Source organism: Pituophis catenifer, unplaced genomic scaffold, assembly GCF_029215685.1.
Source record: "Pituophis catenifer annectens isolate HBS135680 unplaced genomic scaffold, rPitCat1.0.hap2 SCAF_6, whole genome shotgun sequence".
NCBI classification, from domain to species: Eukaryota; Metazoa; Chordata; class Lepidosauria; order Squamata; family Colubridae; genus Pituophis; species Pituophis catenifer.
In genome coordinates this window covers 59,762,087-59,787,857 of record NW_027256886.1, presented here as the reverse complement: position 1 = coordinate 59,787,857, position 25,771 = coordinate 59,762,087, and the positions used below count along the sequence as shown (strand labels likewise).

General features: G+C 38.0%; 1 protein-coding gene across 1 annotated transcript in view; it reads right to left on the bottom strand.

Annotated features, from left to right (window-relative positions):
* Positions 1-25,771, bottom strand: part of PTPRE (protein tyrosine phosphatase receptor type E) — a 115,610-nt gene that overhangs the window by 24,317 nt on the left and 65,522 nt on the right. The window contains 5 exon segments of the mRNA XM_070946447.1: positions 3,749-3,839; positions 9,193-9,329; positions 10,900-10,973; positions 11,297-11,399; positions 23,560-23,666. Of these exon segments, the coding sequence (XP_070802548.1) occupies positions 3,749-3,839; positions 9,193-9,329; positions 10,900-10,973; positions 11,297-11,399; positions 23,560-23,666 (512 nt within the window).

The window sequence follows — 25,771 nt, the reverse complement described above, 5'->3', positions numbered from 1 at the left end:
CAGGCCTAGGGGCTACAAAGGCTTGGGACAGGATTTAACCAAATTGTGTTCCAGTTGTGCACAACTTCCATATACTGGGACAGAAGCCTGACAGCATCACTTGCTTCTCCTAGAATTCAGATGCATATTTTGGTATATGTACTACACCAGGTGTCAAACTCAATTTCATTGAGGGCCGCATCAGTGTTGTGTTTGACCTCGGGGGGGCCAGGTTGGGGGTGGCCAGCTCAACATCACTCGTGTCAGGGTGCCTGTGGTAGCCTGAGCGCTCTGCCAGGGAAAATGGGCTCCATTTTTTGCTGCGACGGCCTCCTGAAACCCTCTGCCAGCAAAAGCAGAGCTCAGGAGCTCGTTTTCACTGGCAGAGGCACCGCAGGCCAGCCATTCGCTCTTTCCTGGGCAGCCCTGTGGTCCAGATCTAAGCACCCCGTGGGCTGGATATGGCCCCTGGGCCTTGAGTTTGACACCCTTGTACTACACTGATGCACTGATGATATTTTGCTCTGAACTGACAGACGACCTCATGTAGCACTTCTACGTAGATGTTAAATAAAAGGGTAACATTTTGAGATGCCATGGACTGACTGAACTAACCACAAAGAAAAGCATAGCAAAACAGTGCCCCGACTCAAACTTTGCAGCCAGTCTAAAAAAATACCATGATCACCTGTATCAAAAACTAATAAGAAATTAAGAAACAGAAGGATGATTGCACTACCCCTACCCAACCTTGCCACAGGCCATCAACAAGCATCAACAAGCATGTCCAAAGCTATTTTTGTGCTGTAACCTGCCTGAAAAGGGCCCAGACAATCTGTCTCTTCCTGGATCCTCTGGAGCTGAAGCCCCACTACCAAGTATACCTTGGTTCTCCAAAGAGCTGCAGGAGATGAAGTGCCAGAAAAGATGCTTGAAGCAGTAATGATGAAAAATTAAAAGCTGGAGACTGGACAGAATCTGTCCAGGGCTTTGATGGTTTCTTGAGGAAAAAGACATACCACAGAAAGACCTTCTCTCTCAAAGGAGCAAGTATCACTACATGGACCCAATTGCATGTTACCTCCTAGGCCTTTGACCAACCAGGAAAAATATGAATCTAATTAAGATAGATAGCTGTGCTCAGAGTTCCAGGGACTCTGTCCACTTCATCAGCAGTCACAGAAATCCTATAGAACTCTATCTAAATATTTTCACTGGACCTATCCAACTGGAGTCCAACTCTGAATAAATTTGAATTATTTTATCCGCCAGACAGCAAGAATAGTCCTTAAAACAGCACAGTGATTCTTATTCAGGTTTAATCCGACTTGCTCCTAATCTTTCACCACTAGTGTTTTAGGCACCTCTTCTGGAATTTCATCTCCTGCAGCTCCTTGGAAAACTGAGGTGCACTGCAGGAGGGGTACATATAAGAAACTGCAAAGGAGCAATCCAATCCACCTCAGCTATCTACCTATTTCAGTTGAACTACAACCATATCCTCAGAGAAAACCCCAAGATCCCTCTGGAATCTATCCAGGTATTAGAATTTGTGAAAAACTACTTCCTTTTGTCTGTAATTGGAAAACTTCACTTAATTCTACAAGAAGTTTCTGGCAGTTTTATTTCCTATATAATCTCCAGAAACTAATGAATTAAGTTGCTGGGCAACCAGCCAAGAAGACCTCAGCAGCAGATTAGAATTTTAAAAGAAATGATCTTTCAAAAGTGTGAAATTACCAGCTATGTGGCATACAACATGACAACCTTTTAGAAAAGCAACAGACACATTCCCTTAACAGTTTAGTGCTCTTTTTGATTGTATACACTCTTAAAGCAATACATGATTTTATTGGCTTATATTAATATGAATGACAAGCTGAATACCCATGCTCCGCTACGAAACTATATGATCGGGCTTGATAAATCGACACAGAGTTTAAAAATTAATGAGTAGTTACGATCGGCCTATCCTTTCCCCTTCTCTCCCTCAGGCTGGCCCCACAGAAGCCTCTCCCTTGTCCCCCTCAGCCTTGCCCCACAGAAACGTTTCCATTCTGTGGAAACGTTTGGATTAGTTTGGGATAGGGGGAGTAGAACGTCTAACTAATTAGCATCAGAGTGTGTTATAATAATATAAGAAATACTAATGCTCTGATGGTCATTTTGAAAAATCCTTTCTTAGTGAGCACCTAGAAGCCAAGAGGAACATATGTGGCAAATTTCAAGTTTGTAGGCTTTACGGTTCTGGAGATTTCGTGATTAATGCGTGAGTGGTTTTTACTTTTATATAGATAGATTACATTTAAAATAATATGTAATTTCTGCAAGTGAACTGGTTTGTTCATTTGCTGACACCAAAGATGAGAAAAAGCAGGTATCATCAGATACAACTTATAAAAGCAATATTATAAAACAGTTTGATTAGGGAATTGATGGCTAGGCCAGGAGAATGGGATTCTGAGGTTTCCTCTAATTTCATAGTAACTGTAGTTGTTACTTTTATGTCAAACTGTTGATAATTTATCTCTTACTAAATATGCAAATATATGTATATTGGCCTGGGTCAGATATATAAGTGAGAATGTTATTATTTTAATTCTTTTGTTATAATGTCTATGGAGATTCTTAGTCATCCAGGTCATGGTTGTTCCAAAGGTGCTTTTTCAAGAGGCAACTGGATTTTCTGATTTTTCTTTGAAGACGTTTTGCTTCTCATCCAAGAAGCTTCCAGAAAAAGCAGAAAATCCAGTTGCCTCTTGAAAAAGCACCTTTGGGACTTTTGTTATAATATATTACATTTTGAATTGCAAACTTCCCAGGGTTAAGTATGCATGTATGCATGCATACATGTATGTAGGTATGTATGTATGTATGTATGTATGTACGGATGGATGGATGATGATGTGCAATTGTGCATATATATGTATCATATTTCTATGGTCACCCATCTCATTAAATGTGATTCTGGGTAGTATACTATCAAACAATAAAAGCCATTTTTTAAAAAATTGAACAAATAGAAAAATTAAAATTGTTATTAAAAAGCTTAGGAGATACTATCAGATACTACAAGCAATGGAACAACCTCATCAGATCACCACTCCCTTGTGACCCACTGGCCTGTTGACACAATCAGGATTTGAGGATCCCATAGCCTCCAGGCACTGGGATATGACATCAACAACACTGATTAATTTGCTTAAGGGGCAGACATGTATAATTGGATATCATCAGTGTACTGATAATACCTCACCAGAGGGTGACAGGTGAGTTCACTCAGCAGTTTCATGTAGATACTGAATAGGAGAGAATAGAGCACTGAATCTGTGGTACTTGCATAATAAAAGCAGAGGGCAGGATTTCTCCCTCCGCCCAATCATCACCAACTAGCATCAACCCCAGAGGAAGGAAGAGAACAAGCACAATAGTGTGCTGCCCATCCCCAATTTCCAGAGCTAGTCCAGAAGAACCCATCAAAAGCTGCTAAGAGGATACTTAGCCACTCCTGTCCAGCTCTTGCTACCAAAAAGCATTACTAATGCTATTTTCATCCCATATTCAGACCTGAATGCTGACTAAAAGGATTGAGGTGACTTATAAATATTATTAAATAAACAAACAAACAGATGTTTATATCACCTTAAATTTATTAGCCTTGATCTCATAAGACAGTTGCCTATCTTTGTTAGCTGTTTTTAACATGACCAGCTGCCTGGTCATACTGGACTATTTAGAATTTTGAAATATATATATTAGCAATACTTACAAGGTAATATGTTGGGGTATCTGTTTTTTTCTCTATTTTCCTCTTTGTTTGCCATCTCAAGTGTTCCTTGCAAATATCCAGGTGGTAATGACTACAGAAAATATAAATTGTATGACTTAAAACAGCAATCAATAACAAAAAATGGATGGTTAAAATACATTTTGATACTTTATGAAATTTTATATTATCTATATCAGAATATTAATTGTCATACATTCATCCTTAAAGTCATCTGCAAAATTATTGAATGCACCAAGCAAGAACAAGCTCTATTCCTAAACTAGATTTTTTTGTGTTATTTTTTCTTGTGTGATATAAACCTCTTATCTGAAAATGACTTATGTATTATGGATATCATAAATCTATCCTGAATAAGAGCTGTCTATTTTTACTTAAAATTGTTAAATAACCTTCTTGCTTAGGCTTGTAAGTATTCATATTGGTAAATATAAAATATAACTGAAAGCAGAGTTAACAGTAATAACTATAGAATTCAACTTCTTAATGGCATGCATTGAAAATAAGAAATTACAAATGCACAAGAGAATGAGCCAATCGTGTCTGTGTGACTCTGATAAAAGTGGAAATTAGTAAGGCTGTGCAAAGCTTTGGTTTTTCCACAATGCACCTTAATTGCACACTCAGTAAAGTCAAAAAAATAGGAATCACACAATTGAAGCCTTATGCCTTTACACATACTGTATGTTTGGTGTTGATGCAGGTGCAAAAGAGGTACAGCATCACGTATATAAATGGAAGTTGCAAACAGTGCTGAATATAAATTTACAGATGACAGTCTAACCCCATCTTGAGCACATCTAGTGAAGGGAATCCATCATTTGTGGATAGTGGCTCCATTTTCAGACCATTTTTCAAAGGACTTAGCATCTTATTCTCTGATAAACATCACTGGTCTTCTCTGTTCATGTTTTTGGAAATATTAAAAGTGTGATGCCCAGAACAAGATTGGACACTTGAGGGATCAGATCTATACAGTATAAGGTGGAATGATAAAATTTCCCAGTTTATATATTTTTCCCTATACAATCATATGGACAAGTCCCTGTAGTTTTTTTGACAAGGTTTTTCAGAAACAGTTTGTCATTGATTGCTTTCTAGGGCTAGGAGGAAGTGACCCGCCCAAGGTCACCCAGATGGCTTTGTGTCTAAGGTGGGACTAGAACTCACACTTTCACAGTTTCTAGTGTTATGCCTTAACCACTACACAAACTGGCTTTTCCCACTACTATGTTAAAGAGCTACCCATGATCCATGCAGTCTGTAGCCACTGCAATCTTTATCTTGCCTTTAGTTCCAAATCACTGCTGACTGGTGTTGTCCTGAATGAAGCCAATCCAGACTTCATAGACAAGAGAACTGGCTTTATCTTTTGATTTACTGCCAATCCATGTCACCACCAGGCAACAGGAAAAACATCAACCAATCATAACACTGAAACCAGAACGAGGGAGGGCTGATTTCTCAATTCTGACTGGCTTTCTTTGGAGGGTTATTTGTCTGCTCCTCAGCACAGACCCCCTCTGAGAATTAGTTCAGTTCATTTTCAAAAATTCAACATTAATTCAATTAATTCAAAATCACACAGAAAGATACCAAAGCAGAAATATCCCTCAAAAGAAGAAAAAGATATTTCCAAGATTCTGCATCTGGTTAGGTCTTATAAAGTGAGAGAACTAAAACTGATAACTTGAAGACTTGAAACTAATAAACAACAAAGGCAATTCTGTCAGAAAACTACTGTGTATAATTTCAGTTTTAATTTGCATCTAATATAGTCCTGGTCAATCCCTATATCCAGATCTGAGCAAACACACAGACCACTCAGTATAACTAGGGGGGAGAGAGACAGAAAGAGAGAAAGGGGGAGGGAGGAAGGAAGGGAGGGAGGGGGGAGGAGAGAGAGAGAGAGAGAGAGAGAGAGAGAGAGAGAGAGAGATATTTCACAGATTCTTTTTCTTCATGAGATAAAATAATGGAGCTCTGCTGTCTTTCTGTTGAAGCCTGGAGAGAAACTGATAAAAAAAAAAATAGGAGGAGGTATGGATGATTATGAAAGGGACTCAGAAAGAAAATGTTAATGAAAGCAGCAAATTCTGAGAGAAAAAAATAGCTGATCTGAAGCTGGATAGTGGTGGTAGGATGAATTAACATGCCCGTCCCTTCCCAAATGCAACTCTAATGACACCCACAATAAGTCAGCTGACCTTACACATTTTGCACATCTTGAAGCTGCAGCAAGAGAGTGTTAACTTTAAATCTGAGACATCTAATTATAAATTACAGCTATTTCGCTCAGCGAGAGCTTAGGATAAACTGCAGATGAGGATCAAGTTCTATAAATACTTCTTGGTTGTTGAATGGAATAAATTGCACCTCACAACTACTTACTCTATTATTATATATATATCTCACAGGGAGAGAATATACCTTTTGAATTGCATATTTCCAAATTAGAAAGGGCAGAATTTATGTTGTATTTCTACAACTAGTACATTTTAATTTACAAATAAATGTTGTATTTCTACAACTGATTTTAAAAGAAGTTACAGTAGGTTTAGTACTGCAGGCTAACTCACTGCTCACTCCAGGAGTTCGATTCTGAGCGGCTCAAGATTGACTCAGCCTTCTATCCTTCTGAGGGGGGTAAAACGAGGGCTCAAATTGTTGGGGGCAATATGTTGACTCTGTAAACCGCTTAGAGAGGGCTGTAAAACACTATGAAACTGTATATAAGTCTAAGTGCTATTGTTATTTGGATGGAGACTTACATTAATCTACTTTAACCCGTTGGCATTACTGCTAAACTGATCAGAAGCTGTCTCTACTGATCATATGCTATTTGCAATATGAAGGAAGATCAGCCTTTTGACAAGTAACAAAAGTGGGTGTATATGGATGCTTGAAAACCCTAAGAAAATAATAAGGGGAGCAAAGCTTATAACTTATACATATAGATCCCCTCTGTGAGGAAGATGGACAGTTAAGAGTTTGATTGATACATAAATAAATACATTATGGTCTTAATCATTACTGAGTTTAAATCAGATGTGCACTCTGAAGATTTTTCTTTGAAAACTAGCAAAAACCAGGTTAAACAAGTGTTTACTAGCTAATAAGGAAGTCTCTTGTGTAGGTTACATTCTGTTGCCACAACATAAATGTGTCATATTTGTTGCTTCAATATGTACGCTTGCTTTGGCTTTGTAACTTTTTTCTTCAAACAGAACATCACTCTCCCACCTCCCCACCCCACCCGACCCCTCTCTCTCTCTCACACACACACACAAACAAACAAAACAGGAACATAAGTAACTGAAAACTGACCATGAATACTATAAACTAAATATACTATATATATTATTTTTGATACTCTGGTTTTTTTTAATTTCACTTCAATATATTTGGCAAAAATAAAAGAAAGAAGTGAGCTTTTATGGAAGCTTTTTAAAAAATTATTTTGCCCTTTGACTATTTTCATCTTCTTTGCATAATCAGACAAATTGTGTAAAACTGGAAAACTGAACTTCCCTTTGTTATGTGGGGCAAGGGAGTTTTTTTTAAAAGACTTGTTTCTATTTCAGTATTTCTCCAGAAAGCCGCTTGAGAAACAAACACAGAACAAGCATAAAATCAACTTTTATACCCGCTTTAAGCATGACCATTTTCATTGGAGATTCGTATTGTTGTCTTTTCCTAACATATTTAACCACACAACTCAATATACCCACATTATTTCAGACTTGAAAAGGCAAGTTTTAAATACGTAATCATAATGGCTGACATACAGTCTGCCAATTACAAAGCTACACTCTAAAGGGCATGATTCCACTCCTGGGAGTTTAAGTGGCAACTTTTTCACTTAAACTTAAAATGAATGTAAACATGTGATCATCATAGCTACATCAGAGAACTGCTGAAACCCAACCAGAACTGAAGGTAAGTTCATTTTAATGCATCTGGCTTTCAGAAGCTAGGGAGAGATTATCTATCAACTATTCGCCAGCCCAACAACCCATGCAACCACAATGCAGCAGGAAGCAAAAAATATATTCTGAACTCTAAAGTGAGACACTATATTTAGTTTTAAAGCAATCCTTCTTAACTTGGTGCCCTTGAGATTTGTGGGTCTTCAACATCACTATTTCCAGCCTCAATGAGAGGGAAATTGAAATGGGATACCTGTTATGATTATCTCTCTTCGTTCTTACTATCCATTTTTTTCTTTAAAAAAAAATCCTATAAGAAGGTAAAAAATCACAATTCCTACAATTGCTTGGCCTCTCTAGCTAGGGCTGGTGAGAGGCACTTATCAAATGTTCTGCCACAGCTTTAAAAACTGGATGGCTTTTAAAAGGCAGGGTTTATAATTCTGGAAAGAAGAAGGATCTATAAGTATGAAAGAAGCAACATGAAGGAGAGACTAACGTCACATGATGAGCTAACATAGCCATAGCACTTAGACTTATATACGGCTTCACAGTGCTTTTACAGCCCTCTCTAAGCGGTTTACAGAGTCACCATATTGCCCCTAACAATTTGGGTCCTCATTTTGCCAACCTCAGAAGGATGGAAGGCTAAGTCAACCTTAAACCTGGTGAGATTCGATCTGCCAAACTACTGGCAGCCGGTGATCAGCAAAGTAGCCTGCAGTTCTAACCACTTTGTCACCGTGGCTCAATAAAACATCCATGTTTTATTGAAATAAACCACAAAGGTTAGGTTTAAAACCATGGTTTTAAAACCAGAATGTTTGGGTCCAAATAACACATTAAGAAAGAAGCAGTCATGTTTCATTATTATTTTAGTATATGAATCTTTCCATTGTCACCTGGTTTTAAATATTTTGGAATCGTTATGAAGTTCACATAACCCTAATTCCCACGGCTAAAACTTAAGGATTCTGTAAGATGTAAGAATTGCTGGGAGTCAGGCATCATATATTATTACAGATAGTATTAATATAGATTATTACTCATGATAATGTAAAACATCTAGAAAAATGTCAACAAATTTGCCACTTAGCTCAGGGCTGTCAAACTCGTGGCCCATGGGCCGGATGCGTCATGTGCTGGCCATGCCCATGCCCGGTTTAGCGAAGGTGAAAAAAGTCCCGATACATCACGTAATTCCACCATGACAACACAAGTTTGACACTGTTGACTTAGCTGAACAGCAGCAAGATATAAGATTGGAAATCTCATTTCCAAAAAAAGGTAGAGACGCCTTTAAACTCTGATTTTGTTAATAATAGATATAATAAGAGTTTACACAGCATAGGAGCATACAATATCTGAACAATCCGAAAACATGAAAGTGATAAATACAAAAGCAATTTTTATTGTTCACTTAAAATTTTGTTCATTTTATTTGCAATCTTTCATTTAAGAAAACCAAAATGAAGTAACAAAATAAGGGCAACTTACATTAAACTCTTCCCGAAACAACTTCCCATCATCAGCTGCTCTTATCCGGATTTCTTCTTCCAAGAACTCTACTGGAATAGGAAAATACTTCTTTGGTCCAGAAGGAGACTGTCTGAGAAGCATCACCCTCTGCTGTTCTGTGAAAAGGAAATGAAAGCACACAGTATGCATTTATGTATTTATATTTCATATTTCTAAACCACCTACCTCTCTCAGAGGGGGCTCTGTATTGTGTCCAGTATAATCAACATATAGGCAATGTATAAAATTAACATTAAAGTGTTAAAATTAATTTAATATTATTTTTAATTATAAGATTACAACATTATAAATTCCAAGATGGCCACTCCATTAGTTAATACAGGCAGGGGGGAACCTCATGGGTCTGGCTGGCCTGCCACACAGGCGCATGGTTTTCTGTGCCCCATCCCTGGCAAAGCCATAGAGCCAAGTTTTGACTCCTTTGCAGAAGGCCAGGAGAGTGGGGCATTGCCTCACCTCTGGGGGCCGATGTTCATAATGCAGCGGTAATACCAGAAAGGCTCTCTTCCCAGATCCAACTAGCCAAAATCCTTTGACTGATAGATCTGCAGTACCCTCCATGTTTTATTGAGTGGGATGGACTGATTTGATGGGGTGAAGTAAATTCTATAGGTAGCCTGGCGCCTATGCCAGGTGATGATCAACAACTTGAACTGTACCTGGAAGCAAACTGGCACCCAGTGCAATTCATGGAGCAAGGATGTTATGTTTGCCCTTCATTGGGTACCCAATATGGCTCACGCGGCTTCATTCTGTAGCAGTTAAAGCTTCCGATATTTTTCAAGGGTAGCCCTACATAGAATGCATTGCAATAATCCAGCTGGCTGTACTATATGCACAGCCAAAAAGCAACATACTTTTACTTCCATTTCTCATTTAAAATAAAAACTTAAAATTAAGGCCACATCTGTTAACATAAATGCTAACATAAATGGAAAACTTCACAAGAATTACTAGCTTTACAGTCCTATCAAATCCATTTTTCTGAAAAATGAATTCTGACTGCAAGAATGATGTAATGGATTTACATCTAAAACCAGTTAATGTCTCAATAACTAAGGAGCACATACTAATAAATCAGAAGAATGATTTAGAAAGCTTTCTTATTCTGGATTTACAAAAGGAGTGTCTTAAAGTACTGAAACTGTTAATGCAAGAAATGTATGTGTTATTGTACTGTATTTGTTACATTAGGAAGTTATTTGGGTGTTCAGCATGTACAGAAACTCAAATTTCTTTTGACCTTCCTCCTTTACATGTTAATTCATATTTTTTACAGTTCTGTTTGTCATGTTTGTCATTTAGTTCCTTATTTAAAATAATTATGCATGCAGTTCAAAATTGATTCCATGAAAATTTATATATAAAATTAGTTTTACATCTAACACATATTTAAATGGAATTCCTGAAATTATAACTTGATACAATGCAATGTTTTAAAAAAGATCTTTCTGAACCAAATTGTAATGTAAATGTAAATGTTAATATGTGAAAAAAAATAAGTGAACATAATAGGTGAACAAATCTTCTCTAAAGAGTAACAGTTCTCAGATACATTAACAACTGAATAACCAACCCTGTGAAATCTATTTGCTTCCCTTTTCAACATTACATTGTTTTAAAAAAAGTATATCTTTATATACGATTAAATAAAGAAATAATTACCTTGCTCTTCTAAGATTCCATTTGGCATTTTTTTATCAGTGGAATTTACAACCGCTTTTCTGTGTCTTCGGAACCTTAATAAATATAAGAACCATTTAGAAGGCCACAGTATAGGTCTCATGAGACTAAATAAATTACAAAAAATATTCTATATTATGGCTCACAAACCAAGTAACTCTGGAGAAGGTTCTTCTAATCATTGTTTTTTCCAGTTATAAATGTTATATTGTAGCTGATGCACAGAAACGGTGTGTAACATCCTCCATCCACTACACTGATTAATGTGGGAAACTACAGACAGCACAGCTGCGGCTATGCAACTTTCATTTCCTTATGAGATCACATGGTAATAACAAGAAACAACTAGTTTCACATCAAGAGTCTGATTCATACATACCTAAAGAAATAGCCAGCTAAAATAATTAAAATTATGAACACTAAAATCAGGATCAGCACTGAAGTCAGTAAATGCGATGGCTGACCATTTTCTCTTGGAGGATCTAAAAATTAAAAACAGAAACATGAGATGGTGCTAAATCACCCATTGATAACAAATAATTAGCAAAGCAGAAGCATATGACTTATACAGCGTTTTGTAAGTAATATTTTTCTGTCGCTACCAGATATAAAGAAAATTTATTATGATGAAGATTATTTTAAATATTTTAAAGAAACAAGTTAAAGCACAGAAATATTTTGAAGCTTTTTTTCTCATTGGTACTTATGTGTATTGTATATGTAGGTAGTCCTTGACTTATGACCACAATTGGGCCCAAAATTCCTGTTGCTAAGTGAGACAGTTGTTAAGTAAATTCTATCACATTTTACAACCTTTCTTGCCATGGTTGTTATGTGAATCACTGCAGTTAAATTAGTAAGTGAATCTGGATTCCCCATTGACTTTGCTTGTCAGAAGGTTGCAAAATGAGATCGCATGACCCCAGGACACTGCAACCATCATAAATATGAGTCAGTTGCCAATCGTCTGAAAAATGGTCAGAAGTCACTTTTTTCTGCATCATTGTAACTTTACTAAGTCACTAAATGAACTGCTGTAAATCAAGGATTACCTGTACAACGGCAGATGTCACTCTGCCACTGCTTTTATTGGAATGCATGTAAAATCTGAACAATCCAATGTAATATATGTTTTTATTTATTGCAGGCCGAAGCTGAGGAAGTTGAGGAAATGTGAAGAACTAGAGTGTAAAGGGAACACAACAATAATTCCCTATGCCATGTTTCTGAATGATTGAAATAAAGAGCCAAGCATTCAATCAAGTGCCCATAAAATATCAATTTTATCAAAATTATAAATAATCAGTTAACCTCAAACTGCAAATTATTAAAAAAAAGGGGGAACATATTCCTTTCTAGTATCATACTAAATCATGGTATGGTACATCATGGTATGGTATACATGGTTTTGCTACAAAGGATAACAAAAGTAGATATGGCATAAAACTAGACCGTAATACAGAGGTGGGTTTCAGCAGGTTCTGACCAGTTCTGGAGAACCGGTAGCAGAAATTTTGATTAGTTCGAAGAACCGGTAGTAAAAATTCTGACTGGCCCCACACCCATCTATTCTTTGCCTCCCAAGTCCCAGCTGATTGGAAGGAAATGGGGATTTTGCAGTAACCTTCCCCTGGATTGGGGAAGGAATGGAGATTTTACGGTATCCTTCCCCTGCCAGGCCCACCAAACCAGGCCCACCAAGCCACACCCACAGAACCGGTAGTAAAAAATTTTGAAACCCACCACTGCCGTAGTATAACATTTAACAGGTTCAATATTGTGAATAATCCCTCATGATATTAACAGCAACTCAAGAAGAAGAAAGCAAAAAATGAGCTATGGCAAAAGGAATAAAAAACAGTATATACTAACACATATTTGACCAACATTAACATGTTTTCAAAATACAGTAATCCTCAGAAGATACTCTTCGTGCCAAAGTATGTCAGGACTTTTAACCCAACCTAAATATTTAAGTTCAGAAGAAAATGAATTGTTTTAACCTCTATTTATCTTTGTCCTAAGCAATCCCACAAATAATGCTTATTAGAAGAATTTAGCTTAAATATGAAGTTGAAAAAAAGTTTTAGTGCATTGTCAAGTTTTTCCTGAGCATGCTGATGATAACCCTCTTGCCTCGCAGAGGTCTTATTTTGGCTGTAATTTTGTCCGTAATCACTAATTTCACAGTTTGGGGGGGATAAACTTTCTTAAATGATGTTTACTGTGGTGAATTTCTTTACTCTGTGATTTTCCTCATTATGCCAAATTACACAAGCCATTGTAAATTATATACTACAAAGAAATCTGTGTTAAAATTGACATTGTTTAATAAGGATTTTACTAACAACAAAGAATATCTTGCTCAATGAAAATGTTGAGATAAAATACCTCTGACCATTTTTTGAACAGCATTGAAAAAATACCCATAAAAATGTTTGTAGAGTAGGGATTTTGTGAGATTTATAATTCAACCTCTCAGCCACAGTTCAGCTATTTCACTGAAAATATGCTAAGCGTAAATTTGGAAAAAAGATATATTATCTACCAATTGTATGCAAACTTTGCATTCATAAATTTCCCAACCCATACTAGCCTTTATAGACTTCCTGTTTTAAAGGTAATACAACATAAGGAAATGAATGGTGTTCTCAAAATTACAATTTTCAAGTCTTCATCTCTTGCCAAGATACAAAAGACAAGAATAGTAACAAAGCAACTCTAACTAAAACAAAACTAGATTTACCCAGTTGAATTGGGATCCATCAGATTTAAGAATTATGTTGTGTGACTTCAAATCAAAAGAAGCAAAAGATGAATTGAAATAAAAGTGCAAACTATATAACCCAGTGGAACAGAAAGAGAAAATCAATCAAAGAGCAGAAATATACACTGCTCAAAAAAATAAAGGGAACACTTAAACAACACAATGTAACTCCAAGTCACACACAAATTCTGGAGGCAAGCCATTGCACTGATTAATTGTTCTCGCTGTCAGGAAATTTCTCCTTAGTTCTAGGTTGGATCACTCTTTAAGGATCTTCCACTCATTACTTCTTGTCCTGCTCCCAAGAACTGAACTCAGAACCAAACTCAGAAATTTCTGCCCACTCCCAAGTCCTTTTTCTATGCCTTCCAGATGAGGCCAATATGAGGGCAGGATGGTGTTTGTGCCTGCTGTAGCTGAAGAAGCCAGAAACAAGGAAGGAGAGTCTACCTCTTTTCCACTGTTTGCCTTTCTCTCTCCGCTTCTAACATGGATTCCTTAACTTCTCCCACCACAATCCCTGACCTTACCTGAAGCTAGCTAGCATGGAGATAAGGCAGGCATAGCATGGTAGGAGGCAACAAATTAATACTCGCCATTAGCTCCTAACCAGAGGTAAAAGAAAAGGAAGGCCCAGCTGCCTAATGAAGCTTTTCTCTCTAGCATTTAAAGAAACAATAGCAATAGCAATAGCATTTAGACTTATATACTGCTTCATAGTGATTTACAGCCCTCTCTAAGCGGTTTACAGAGTCAGCATATTGCCCCCCCCCAATCTGGGTTCTCATTTTACCGACCTTGGAAGGATGAAAGGCTGCGTCAACCTTGAGCCTGGTGAGATTCAATCTGCCAAACTGCTGGCAGCCGGTGATCAGCAGAAGTAGAGTCCCGTGGCCAGAGGGAAAAGGTATAATGAACCAATTGAACCTACTGCTCACCAACCTCCTTCGGCTGCCATCTCTATGCAAATCAAATGCTTGTAAAGCAGCTTTTTTGAGATTTTCCACTGGATAACTCAAGTTTCTTACCAGATTAACAAATTGGCAAGGAGACAATCCTAGGGCTGCGACTGGAGTCTGAATGGTGCTTAAAGCTGTGTCCAACACTTCCTGTTTAATTAATCATATGCCCTTGGATCTACCAAATTTCCTACCACTGAGATATAAAACTGTCACTGAATTCAGCCAAGTGTTTATTTCAATAGACTGGAGAAGATAAATCACTCCATATTCTAGTTATTCATATTGCAATAAGGCTCAGAAGGGAATGCCAAAATATCAGTTTATATTTGTAAAGGATCTCCTTGGTCTTTGTACTGCTCAAATACTGCAGTTAAAACTTGTAGATAATTTTTAAAAAATTAATTTAAGATGAAGGTCCATATCATTTCCTTCATCATTCAAAAACCCAGGAAAATGGAATTATGATAATACCAAGATAATACATTATAAAATTTGATCTAATATTTCAAACCACATAAAATATATTTTCAAATCAGATTCAACCTTAGACTGCAGAGAAAAACAGACTCAAATACCTTGAAGAAGTGTAGCGTTCCCATTTTCCTCACTGGATTTAGAAAGATGTCCAAGTAAAAATGCCCAAACCAACTACAATCAACAGTTCCACATAATTTTACTGGGACATAGCTGGGAGTGATTCTAATTCAAAAACTAGCATGTGTCAGAATGGGAGTTATACAGTTGTTCCTCATAATAATTAGTCTACATTGTTCTGCAGAAGGATTAGTCTTCATTGTCCCCATCCCCCCTACGTGCCATCAGTTTGGAATCTCCTTGTTCTGCCAATAAAGATATACCCTCTTCTTTCTTTCTGATCAGGATTTCTTGGCAACATGCCTGTAATTAGCAGGAACATATGCACAGGGATGTTTTTTAGCTATGTATTTAGTTACTGAATGTCTTATTTAGCATTCAGTAAAGTGGAAATTAAGTGAGAATCATCAAGAACTTCTTTAATAACCTTGGGTAAGATTAGTCAGCTTCTTTTTCAACATCAGTCAATAAAATGCTTCAGAGTTCATACTTCCTTTTAATGCTATTCTAAGAAGAGGAGCTTTTCTTTCTCTAAATTTGAGAATGCTCTATTGTACATTTTACTACACTCAGTAATTGCTTTTCAGAACTGAAATTACATATATTATATACAGTATATGTTCATGTTCCCAATACAGATTGTCCTAAACTTATGTTTGTTCAGTGACCGTTCAAAGTTACAACACTGAAAAATGTGACTTACGACTATTTTTCAAAGTTGTGACTTTTGCAGTATATCCCCATGATCATGTGATCACCTTTTGTGACCTTCTGACAAGCAAAGTCAATGGATTCACTTAACAACTAGGTTACTGACTTTATCAACTGCAATGATTCACTTAACAACTGTGCCAAGAAAGGTCACAAAATGGAGCAAAACTCACGTAATGTTTCACTTGACAACAGAAATTTTGCACTCAATTGCGGTTGTAGGTCGAGGACTACCTGAATATAAACTTAAATTACATTCTTAATATTATGGAAATAGGACAAAGCAAGGTATTTAAAAAAACAAAAATAAAACTGATTGAGTCGTAAATATAACAATATATGTATTTATTAAACATTATAGGAATTTCTGCTACATCATTTATATTTGATATAGACAGTTGTGGGTTGCTACCGGTTCGGTCCAGATCTTCCGAACTGGTAGTAATGGCAGCGGAAGGCTCCGCCCACCCGCCCAGACGTCATCACGGACACTCTGCACATGCACAAAAACTTCTGCACATGCGCAGAAGTGTTGCGCGTGAGCAAAGCAAGCACAAGTGTGCATGCGCTCCTGGTAGCAAAGATAAGTGGAACCCACCCCTGGATATAGAAGACATTATATAGCTTAAGTCCAAAGTCCCTAGAGTAATTAACACATGACCAAGCTCAAATATTTTAATTAATATATTGAATAATGCTCTGAATGCAAGGAGCCTAAGAGAAATCAAGTGTAAAGGACCTAGTCAGGAGATGAAACATTAGAAGGAAGAGGAAGTATCGTGTCCAGCTTGTGGTTGATAGGTCTAGGGACTTTTACCTGAGAAGTTATACAAGGAGATATTCAGTAAGCCAAGTTATTGTTCCCTTTTTCTAAGAAATTCCAGTTTTTTAAAAAAATAGTTTTCTTTACCAGATGAAGCAGAGCTGCGTATCAGCAATAGGCTTACTGAAAAGCAGGACATACTCCTGCAATTGTAGTCTCAACGCATTTTTTTTGTCCCTTTGAGTCAATTGTTCACTCCTGGCAATTGCCTGAACTAGCTCTTGCAGTTTTGGTCAAGATTTTTCAGAAGTGGTTTGCCATTGTCTGCTGCCTAGGGCTTTCCTCCACAAAGTGACAGAGAAAACCTAATTAATTCTTACATTATAGTCCCTCTGGAAGAAAGCTATCTTCCATAATAAATAGCTAATGCTTCCATAAATCAGTGGAGTACAATCCACTCAAGGAGGAAGAAAATAAGAATTTGGTTTTGAAGTTTTAGAAGTAATGAACCGGAAACATCAATTCCTTAAGGTACTAGCAAATTCAGGAATCATCAACATAAACAGAGCATGAAGTTGAGGGAAACTGGAATGTTCTTATGTATGCAATATTCCATTCTAGTCACAAACCCGATAGTCACTGATAGATTGAGATTCCATGAAATTGCTCAAATCTTTCCATATTTTATCTCTGCCATTTGGAAAACTAAGTTTTTTAAAAAAGAAATAATAAAAAATTAGGCACAAAATTTAAAAAGTTCCTTTCACACTCACATGATGGTATTATCTGGTAGCACCTTTCTGTCCCATGGAGTTCTTGGTACTCTTTGAGCTTGTTTGCAGACATTTCATTACCCAACTACCATAGGTAATACTGGTACCATCATGTGAGTAAGAGTGGAATCAGTTCCCTCTTTGTTTACAGTAATTTGCCTTGCCAATTTTGGTGGGGTATGATTTTTTTTCTTTAATAGTTCCTTGATTAGAATAGTGTTTTCAGATAGTTTATTTGTCTGGTGTTTATGCTTATTATGCTTATCTGGCTGCTGGAGAGGATGTGTGCAGGTCTGCTTCCTTTTTACTTTATTTATATTTCATATTTCTTAACTACCCATCTCCCTCAGAAAGGGGGTCTGGGAGATGTACAATTTAATCAATAAAATTAAGCATTAGAAAAAGAATAATTTAGGATTATTTTTTTAAAAAATTATAAAAAAACATCATAACATTTCAAAAAGATGGAAGTTCCAAGATGGGGATGAGTTGTTAATACAGGTGGGGGGAGGGCTCTCATGGGGCCTAACCAGCCCATCTCCCTCAGAATGGGGCTTTGGGCAGTGTATAATAGTTGGGTGCTATGGTGATGTTGTATGGTTGTAATCATCTGTTATTTACAAGAAATTTTTGATGCATGGTAATATTATCCATTCCATATGTCATGTTGGTTGTGCTGCAGTTGATTGAGTGGTCAGGCAGTTTTTTTTTTATAAAGTTGCATAGGTATCCATAGACTATTCTATGGAACTTCAGCCAGATGATGTTTCACCCTTTCCCGGTTCTTGGATGCACTCGGCCGCCAAACTCTCATCTGCAGAGAACCGCCCAGCCGCCCTGTTTAGGGTGACCCACCCCCTTCTTCGGGGGGGAGTGCGGGAAGATCCCTTGCAGGGTCGAGCTGAGGATTTTGTGCAATTCCTGCACGATAAAGTCGCTCGGATTCGGGAAGGCTTGGACTCCGACTGGGTGAGTCCGGGGGAGGAGACGAGGGTAGGTCTTGAGAATATTACCTGGGAGGAGTTTGATCCTGTGGCTCCCGAGGATGTGGACAGGGTTCTGGGTAGGATTAGTGCCGCCACATGTTTATTGGACCCGTGTCCCTCCTGGTTGGTACTGGCCTCCCGGGAGGTTACACGAGGCTGGGGATTATAACTGCTTCTCTGAGTGAGGGTGCCTTTCCCGCCGCCTTGAAAGAGGTGGTGGTGAGGCCCCTCCTCAAGAAGCCTTCCCTGGACCCGGCTGAATTAGCTAACTACCGTCCGGTCTCCAACCTTCGTTTTGTGGCGAAGGTTGTTGAGAGTATGGTGGCACGACAACTGCCCAGGCACCTGGATGAAGCTATCTATCTAGACCCGTACCAGTCGGGCTTCAGGCAGGGGCACAGCACAGAAACGGCATTGGTCGCGTTGGTGTATGATCTCTGGAGGGCTCGGGACAGGGCTTGCTCCTCTGTCCTAGTCCTATTAGATCTCTCAGCGGCTTTTGATACCATCGACCATGGTATCATGCTGCAGTGGTTGAGAGGGTTAGGAATAGGGGGCACCATTCTGCGGTGGTTCTCCTCCTTCCTCTCCGACCGCTCGCAGTTCGTGTTGGCAGGGGGGCAGAGGTCGACCTCGAGGCATCTCACATGGGGAGTGCCACAAGGGTCGGTCCTCTCGCCTCTTCTGTTCAACATTTATGTGAATCCGCTGGGTGAGATCATCCGTGGTTTTGGGGTGAAGTGTCATCTGTACGCTGATGATACTCAGCTGTACATCTCCACCCCAGACCTCCCCAACGATGCCCTTGATGTGATGTCTCGCTGCCTGGAGGCCGTGCGGGTCTGGATGGGGAGGAACAGGCTCAGACTCAACCTGTCCAAGACTGAGTGGCTGTGGCTGCCGGCGTCCCGATATAGTCAGCAGGTGCCATCGCTGACTATTGGGGGGTGAATCTTTGCCCCCCACAGAGAGGACTCGCAATCTGGGTGTCCTCCTGGACGCACGGCTGTCTTTAGAAGAGCATATGACGGCCGTGGCCGGGGGGGGCTTTTATCAGGTTCGCCTGATCCGCCACTTGCAGCCCTTTCTGGACCGGGACGCCTTGCGCACGGTCACTCATGCCCTTGTCACCTCCCGGCTGGACTATTGTAATGCTCTCTACATGGGGCTCCCCTTGAAGAGCACTCGGAGGCTCCAACTGGTCCAGAATGCCGCCGCGCGGGTGGTTATGGGCGCAACTAATTGTGCCCGCGTGACACCCCTCCTGCGCGAGCTGCACTGGCTTCCAGTGGTCTTCCGGGTGCAATTCAAGGTGTTGGTTACCACCTTTAAAGCGCTCCATGGCATAGGACCCGGGTACCTTCGAGACCGTCTTCTGCCACCAATAGCCTCCCACCGACCAGTCCGTTCCCATAGAGAGGGTCTCCTCAGGGTGCCATCAGCCAAGTTATGTCGGCTGGCGACACCCAGGGGGAGGGCCTTCTCTGTGGGAGCCCCAGCCCTGTGGAATGAACTGCCCCCGGAAATACGTAAGATCTCCGACCTCCGGGTGTTTTGCTGCGCACTGAAGACCCTGTTGTTCCGCCAGGCAGGGCTATCAACATAATAATTTTAAATTGGGGTATTTAAAATTTTTGGGGTTTTAAATCGGCCAAATCTATTTAATTATTTTAATTTTTAATTATTGTTGTGTCCTGTGTTTTTAAATTGGCTGTCCTTCGGGAGAAGGGCGGTATAGAAATAAAATTATTATTATTATTATTATTATTATTATTATTATTATTATTATTATTATTATTATTATTATTATTTTGTTGGAATGGATAGGTGGTTTGTTTCCTTTTTCTGGTATTCTGAGTTCTGTAGTGAGTTTGTATTTGTCTGAATGATGTTCTTACCCAGCTCCTCTTATGGAGCGTTAGATTGCTACTTTGGTATGGAGGAGTTTGTAAGTGTGAGTTGTTTTTAAATGCATTTCTATTTTGGCATTGTTTCCTTTACTGATAGGAATAATTTATTGGTAATTAGTAATAACTAAAGAGAAAAGAACAAAAAAATGAAAAAGGCCAATAAGAATGTTAAAAAAATAGATGAAATAAGATATCTATTGATTTATCAGTGGCATAAAGAAAGTGAGTCTGGAAAGTGATGTTATGTTATTATGCATTGTTATATACCACTCAACTCCCAGCAACTTTAGTTCACAGATAAACCACACAGAACAGTAAAATAATGCAATGATAAAAACAAAGAACAAAATATGTCCAAACCATACAACAATCAAAGCAAATCGATTTTACCCAGAAGATAATATTCAATTGTTTAATATCTAAACCATTGGCGTTCTAATGATACTAACAAATCCACAAAACTAGCTTATTCTCTTGAGTGCCTCTGAATGCACATCAGGTAAAGGAAGGACAGTTTTTTTCTGTAGACTAGCCAGAACAATTTGACAACAGAGGACTATTAAATCTAAATGTCAAGCTGTATCAAAAAGGCAACACAATAAAAAACAAGTAACAGACTCCATTTCACCCTGCTGGCAAGTTGTAGTCAATCTTGGATTAAGCAGCACCCTTCAGATAGAACAGAAGGGAGGGACATAGGCTTTTCCAAAGAGGAAGTTCTTTGCTGTGATACAGTCAGAATATTTGTCACATAATCTGCTGGGGTAAAAGGTCTTCCATCTATACCAACCCTGTATGAACCAGGGATATATTCCAGTCATTGTGAAGGTCAATATCAGAAACATTGGCTTTCAATTCTAGGGTGGCTGCTCTAATCTTGATTAATTTAACTATTGAACAGAGAGGCCATGTTTTCTAAATTGAGTTCATTGTCTTTTTTTCAAGCTAAGTAAAAACTACCCAGGAGAGTCAGAACAGCCAAAGAGCTTTCTATTGAAATAAATATAGTTTATTTCAATAGAAATAAACTATGCTCACTGTGGAGTGAGGCCTTACTTGTTGAAGTAAGGCCTCACTCCACAGACAACAAAGATTTGGGAATGTTCTAGGATGCTCAGAAAATAGATATTAATTTTTCTACTGGACTCCTTTAGTGGACATGAGATCTTTATCAAAGCAAATCTGGGAGCCATTATACTATAGAAAGATAATAATTTTAGCTCTATACATATTAAGAGCAGTGGGCACATAGTTACTTTCAACCTCTACTTCCTGCAAAATACAGGATTGCGCTGGCAGGTTCATGAGCTAGGAGCTTTTCATTATTCCTTCCAAAATTGCAAATGCCTGAAGGGTTATTCCTAGAAATTTAAAAATCTTAGCTTGCTGAATACTAGTACTGTTTATTTTATAACAATGCCTTTTACTGAAGACCAGAATAATTACAGCAAGTCTTCCCTCTTCAAAATGCAATGCAATGTAATCTGAAAGTTACTTAGGTTAACTTGAGTGTGGAGCAAATCTGGAAAATGGAGAACCGAGAAAGGTTCATCCAATTTGAGTGGACGGAATTCAGTGTGTTTTACAGCTTGGATTATGGAGTATGTAAAAATTAAAAAGGAGAGGAAGAAACAGATAACCATTCTTCACTCATTTTTCATTGGGAATTAGCACCAAGAGACATCCTGGAACATATTTTCATATGCTTCCATTCAATCAGAGGCTGCCAGAAAGATGCAAAGTCCATCACTCAGAAATAAATCAAACATCACTTTAACAGTGATGAAAAACAGTGTTATATCAGTCTCCTTTTGGATGATATGCATATTTTCCCCATGAAATGTAGTAGAATTATGGGGTGATCAAAAATGAATCTATCTGTTAAAATACAGGTGACTCCTTAATCTGAATCTTATTATGAGCCAGCCAGTCAAGCAATTTCAAATGTAGGCACATAGAATACAGTTTACTAACTGTAATTAGAAAAATAACTGAGTAGTAATTAGCTGGATCAAAGATTAACTTTTTTTTTTAAATGAAACCAATTCTTCAAGATCTAGTAAGCACAACCTATATGAGTAAACAGCAGGCCCACGAGCTGGGATTTGCCTTTAGTAATTCAGCCACAAACAAATCTTTTCTGAACGCCTTATTATTATTACAGGGGTGTCAAACTGGCGGCCTGCAGGCTATATGCGTCACATGCAAGCCATGCCCACCCCAGCTCCGCAAAGCGGAAAAACATCGCAATATGTCATGTGACGGCAACGTGACGTTGCAAGTTTGACACCCGTTCCTTACAACTGGAGGATCAGAGTGAATGTCTGCAAGGATTATGAAGGACCAATCTGCCTTTAGGATAGCTTTAGAAGGACTGAATTCAGTTAATCACTGAATGAGGAAATGCTTCTAAATGATCGAGCTTTAAAATAATTGACCTAGATGCAACTTAACCCTTTAGAAAAGAATAGATTCTCATATTGAGAGGTTCATAATCATGACTATTTGACCTATTGTACCAATTATAGTACGGCTTTTGTTTTTTCTCCATTTTAAAATAGAATTATAACTTTTTTAAAAAACCAAGTCCTAATTTTTGAACTAATCATCATTATTGGCTAAATAAGCTCTGTAATGTTAACTAACCTAGATTGGCCATAACACAATCTTGATCAAACCATGACTTGAATATGGGTTAGATTCTCATATTCTTCACTGGAGCTTTAGAAATTAATATTTTCTGAATTATGAAGACTATTTGATGAAATCTAAATCATATGTCTGAGACTTTCTTCCCAGTAAAGATAAATTGGCAGAACAGAGTGGCTCTAAAATAGCTAAAACTTTATCATAATACTATTTTCAGCTCTTTAGATACTCTAATTTAGCATACTCATTATTGAGACCAATTAGTCATTGATAATAATTAATAGTAACTTTGTGTTTAAAGCATTTTGTTCATTCTCTAATTGCATTTTATATATACTCACACATATGACCTAAGTTCTGTTTCTTTGTGTATTAATATTAAATGAGATGTATTATCGTTAAAAACTCTAGTAGTACATAGCTGAATGTTTATGCTTGCTAGAAAACATGGAAATTAAAGTAAGTTTGGAAAGAAAAATATATAGATTAACACCATGTCAAATCACCAAAACTGAAGTTTTCCCTACCTGTTGTTGTTTCATTATGTGATGCAGTTCCATTGTCATGTAATGCTTCAGAATGTAGAAAACTAATGGAAATTAGTAATATTGAACAAAAATATTCCATCTTGGATCTGCCAAAGAAACAATAAGTAAATAAATAAATAAATCTGAAACAAATATTTTAAAAGTCATATTAACAGTATAATTTCCTCACATCTATCAGAGAACTTAATTTAATTTACTATTAGAATAAAAATTTACTCTGTCTCCGGTGGTCTTTTTACTTTTGTCTAATTGCTAGTTCATCTGCCAGATCTAAAGACTTGTGTTGTTTCATGAAAATATCTGTAAGAGAAAATGCTTTTTTGATGCTACTTAGTTGATGCTTTTTCTTTAAACATCTCATTTCTCTCTTTTTCATCAGTAAAACACAACTTTCTCAGACTTCTCATTGTCTTGCTCTTCTTTCATGTATTTCTTTGATTTGTTTCTAATCATTCTGTTTATCACATAATCACATCAACATACTTCTTCCTTAGAACATTTCATATCCTACCCTCCATCGTTCTACCAGTATTTGTTCATGAAAAAAATATTTTCCCATCTTCACTTTTCTCTCCAACATAATTATTTGATACATTAAATATGACACTCTACACCAGGGGTCCTCAACACCCAGTCCGTAGACCAGTGCCAGGCCGCAGGATGCCAAAAACCGGGCAGCGCAAACAAGCAAAGCCCCATCCGCAGGATGCAGGCAGCACATGAAACCACACCCCCTCCGGTTCACGGAAAAACCTCTCTCCACAGAACCAGTCCTTGGTGCTCACAAGTCTGGAGGCCACTGCTCTACACTGCTTCATTCAAGATATGTAATATTCTCTAGAAACAATTCAAGTTCCCTTGACAAAGGGATTATCCATATGCAGTAGGTAAGTATACAGATAACTCCAAATTCCTAAATTTATCCCAAGCATTGCTTTTATATGTATACATACAAACATTTAATAGTCAAATCCTTGTCATAGTCCCTGCTTAGTGTTGGAATCTTTTGCTAATTTATTCTCATTTTTTGTAAACATATACCACAAACATATAACACATGCAAACAGATCTGTAGTCTCTTTCACTTCATTAATACCATTAAGCATCTTTTTTCTTACTTCTTATTATAGCATAAGCTTAGACAATTCTCTGGTACTCTGTAATTAATCATTCTATTCCAAACACCATCTGTATCCTTTTTTTTTACATCCACTTTGCATTCATTCATTCTGTTGGGAAATTATTCTACTCAGTCTTTCACTTTTATAAAGGTAAAGGTTCCCCTCGCACATATATGCTAGTCGTTCGTGACTCTAGGGTGCGGTGCTCATCTCCGTTTCAAAGCCGAAGAGCCAGCGCCATCTAAAGACGTCTCCATGATCATGTGGCTGGCATGACTAAATGCCAAAGGCGTACAGAATGCTGTTACCTTCCCACCAAAGGTGGTCCCTATTTTTCTACTTGCATTTTTTACGTGCTTTCGAACTGCTAGGTTGGCAGAAGCTGGGATAAGTAACAGGAGCTCACCCCATTACACGGCACTAGGGATTTGAACTGCTGAACTGCTGACCTATCGATCGACAAGCTCAGCGTCTTAGCCACAGAGCCACCTTGTCCCTCTTTTTTCACTTTTTTCACTTTTATACCTTTTTATTACTAAATTAGCTGGATACCCGTGCTTCTCTACAAAACTATGTGATGGGGCTTGATAAATCAACACTTATAGCTTGAAAATTAATGAGTAGTTATGATCGGTCTTCTCCTCTCCCCTTCTCTCCCTCAGCCTTGCTCACAGAAATGTCTCCTATCTTATCCCCTTCTCTCCCTCAGGCTTGCCCCACAGAAGCCTCCCCTATCCTATACGCTGCTGTGAAAGTAAAATTGAAACTGAAACTCCTCTCCTCTGCTTGTGTTTTGCATTTGGAACAGATTTCTTTTCAGGTGGGGAGGGGGAGTAGAACTCCTTAGCATCAGAGGGCTGTTTGGAAAGTGAAACAGTATTTGCTGTATGTAAAATATATTTTCCGAGGAAAATAATGAAAACTAGTTTCCATTTTTATTTGTTCTTGGATGGCCAATCAATTTTTGTGTACTTTCCCATCTCTATGGCACACATCCATTCATTTCACCTAATTCAATTTTCCCCCCTCTGGAATGCATATACTCAAGAGTGTTGCTATTTTCTCAAAAC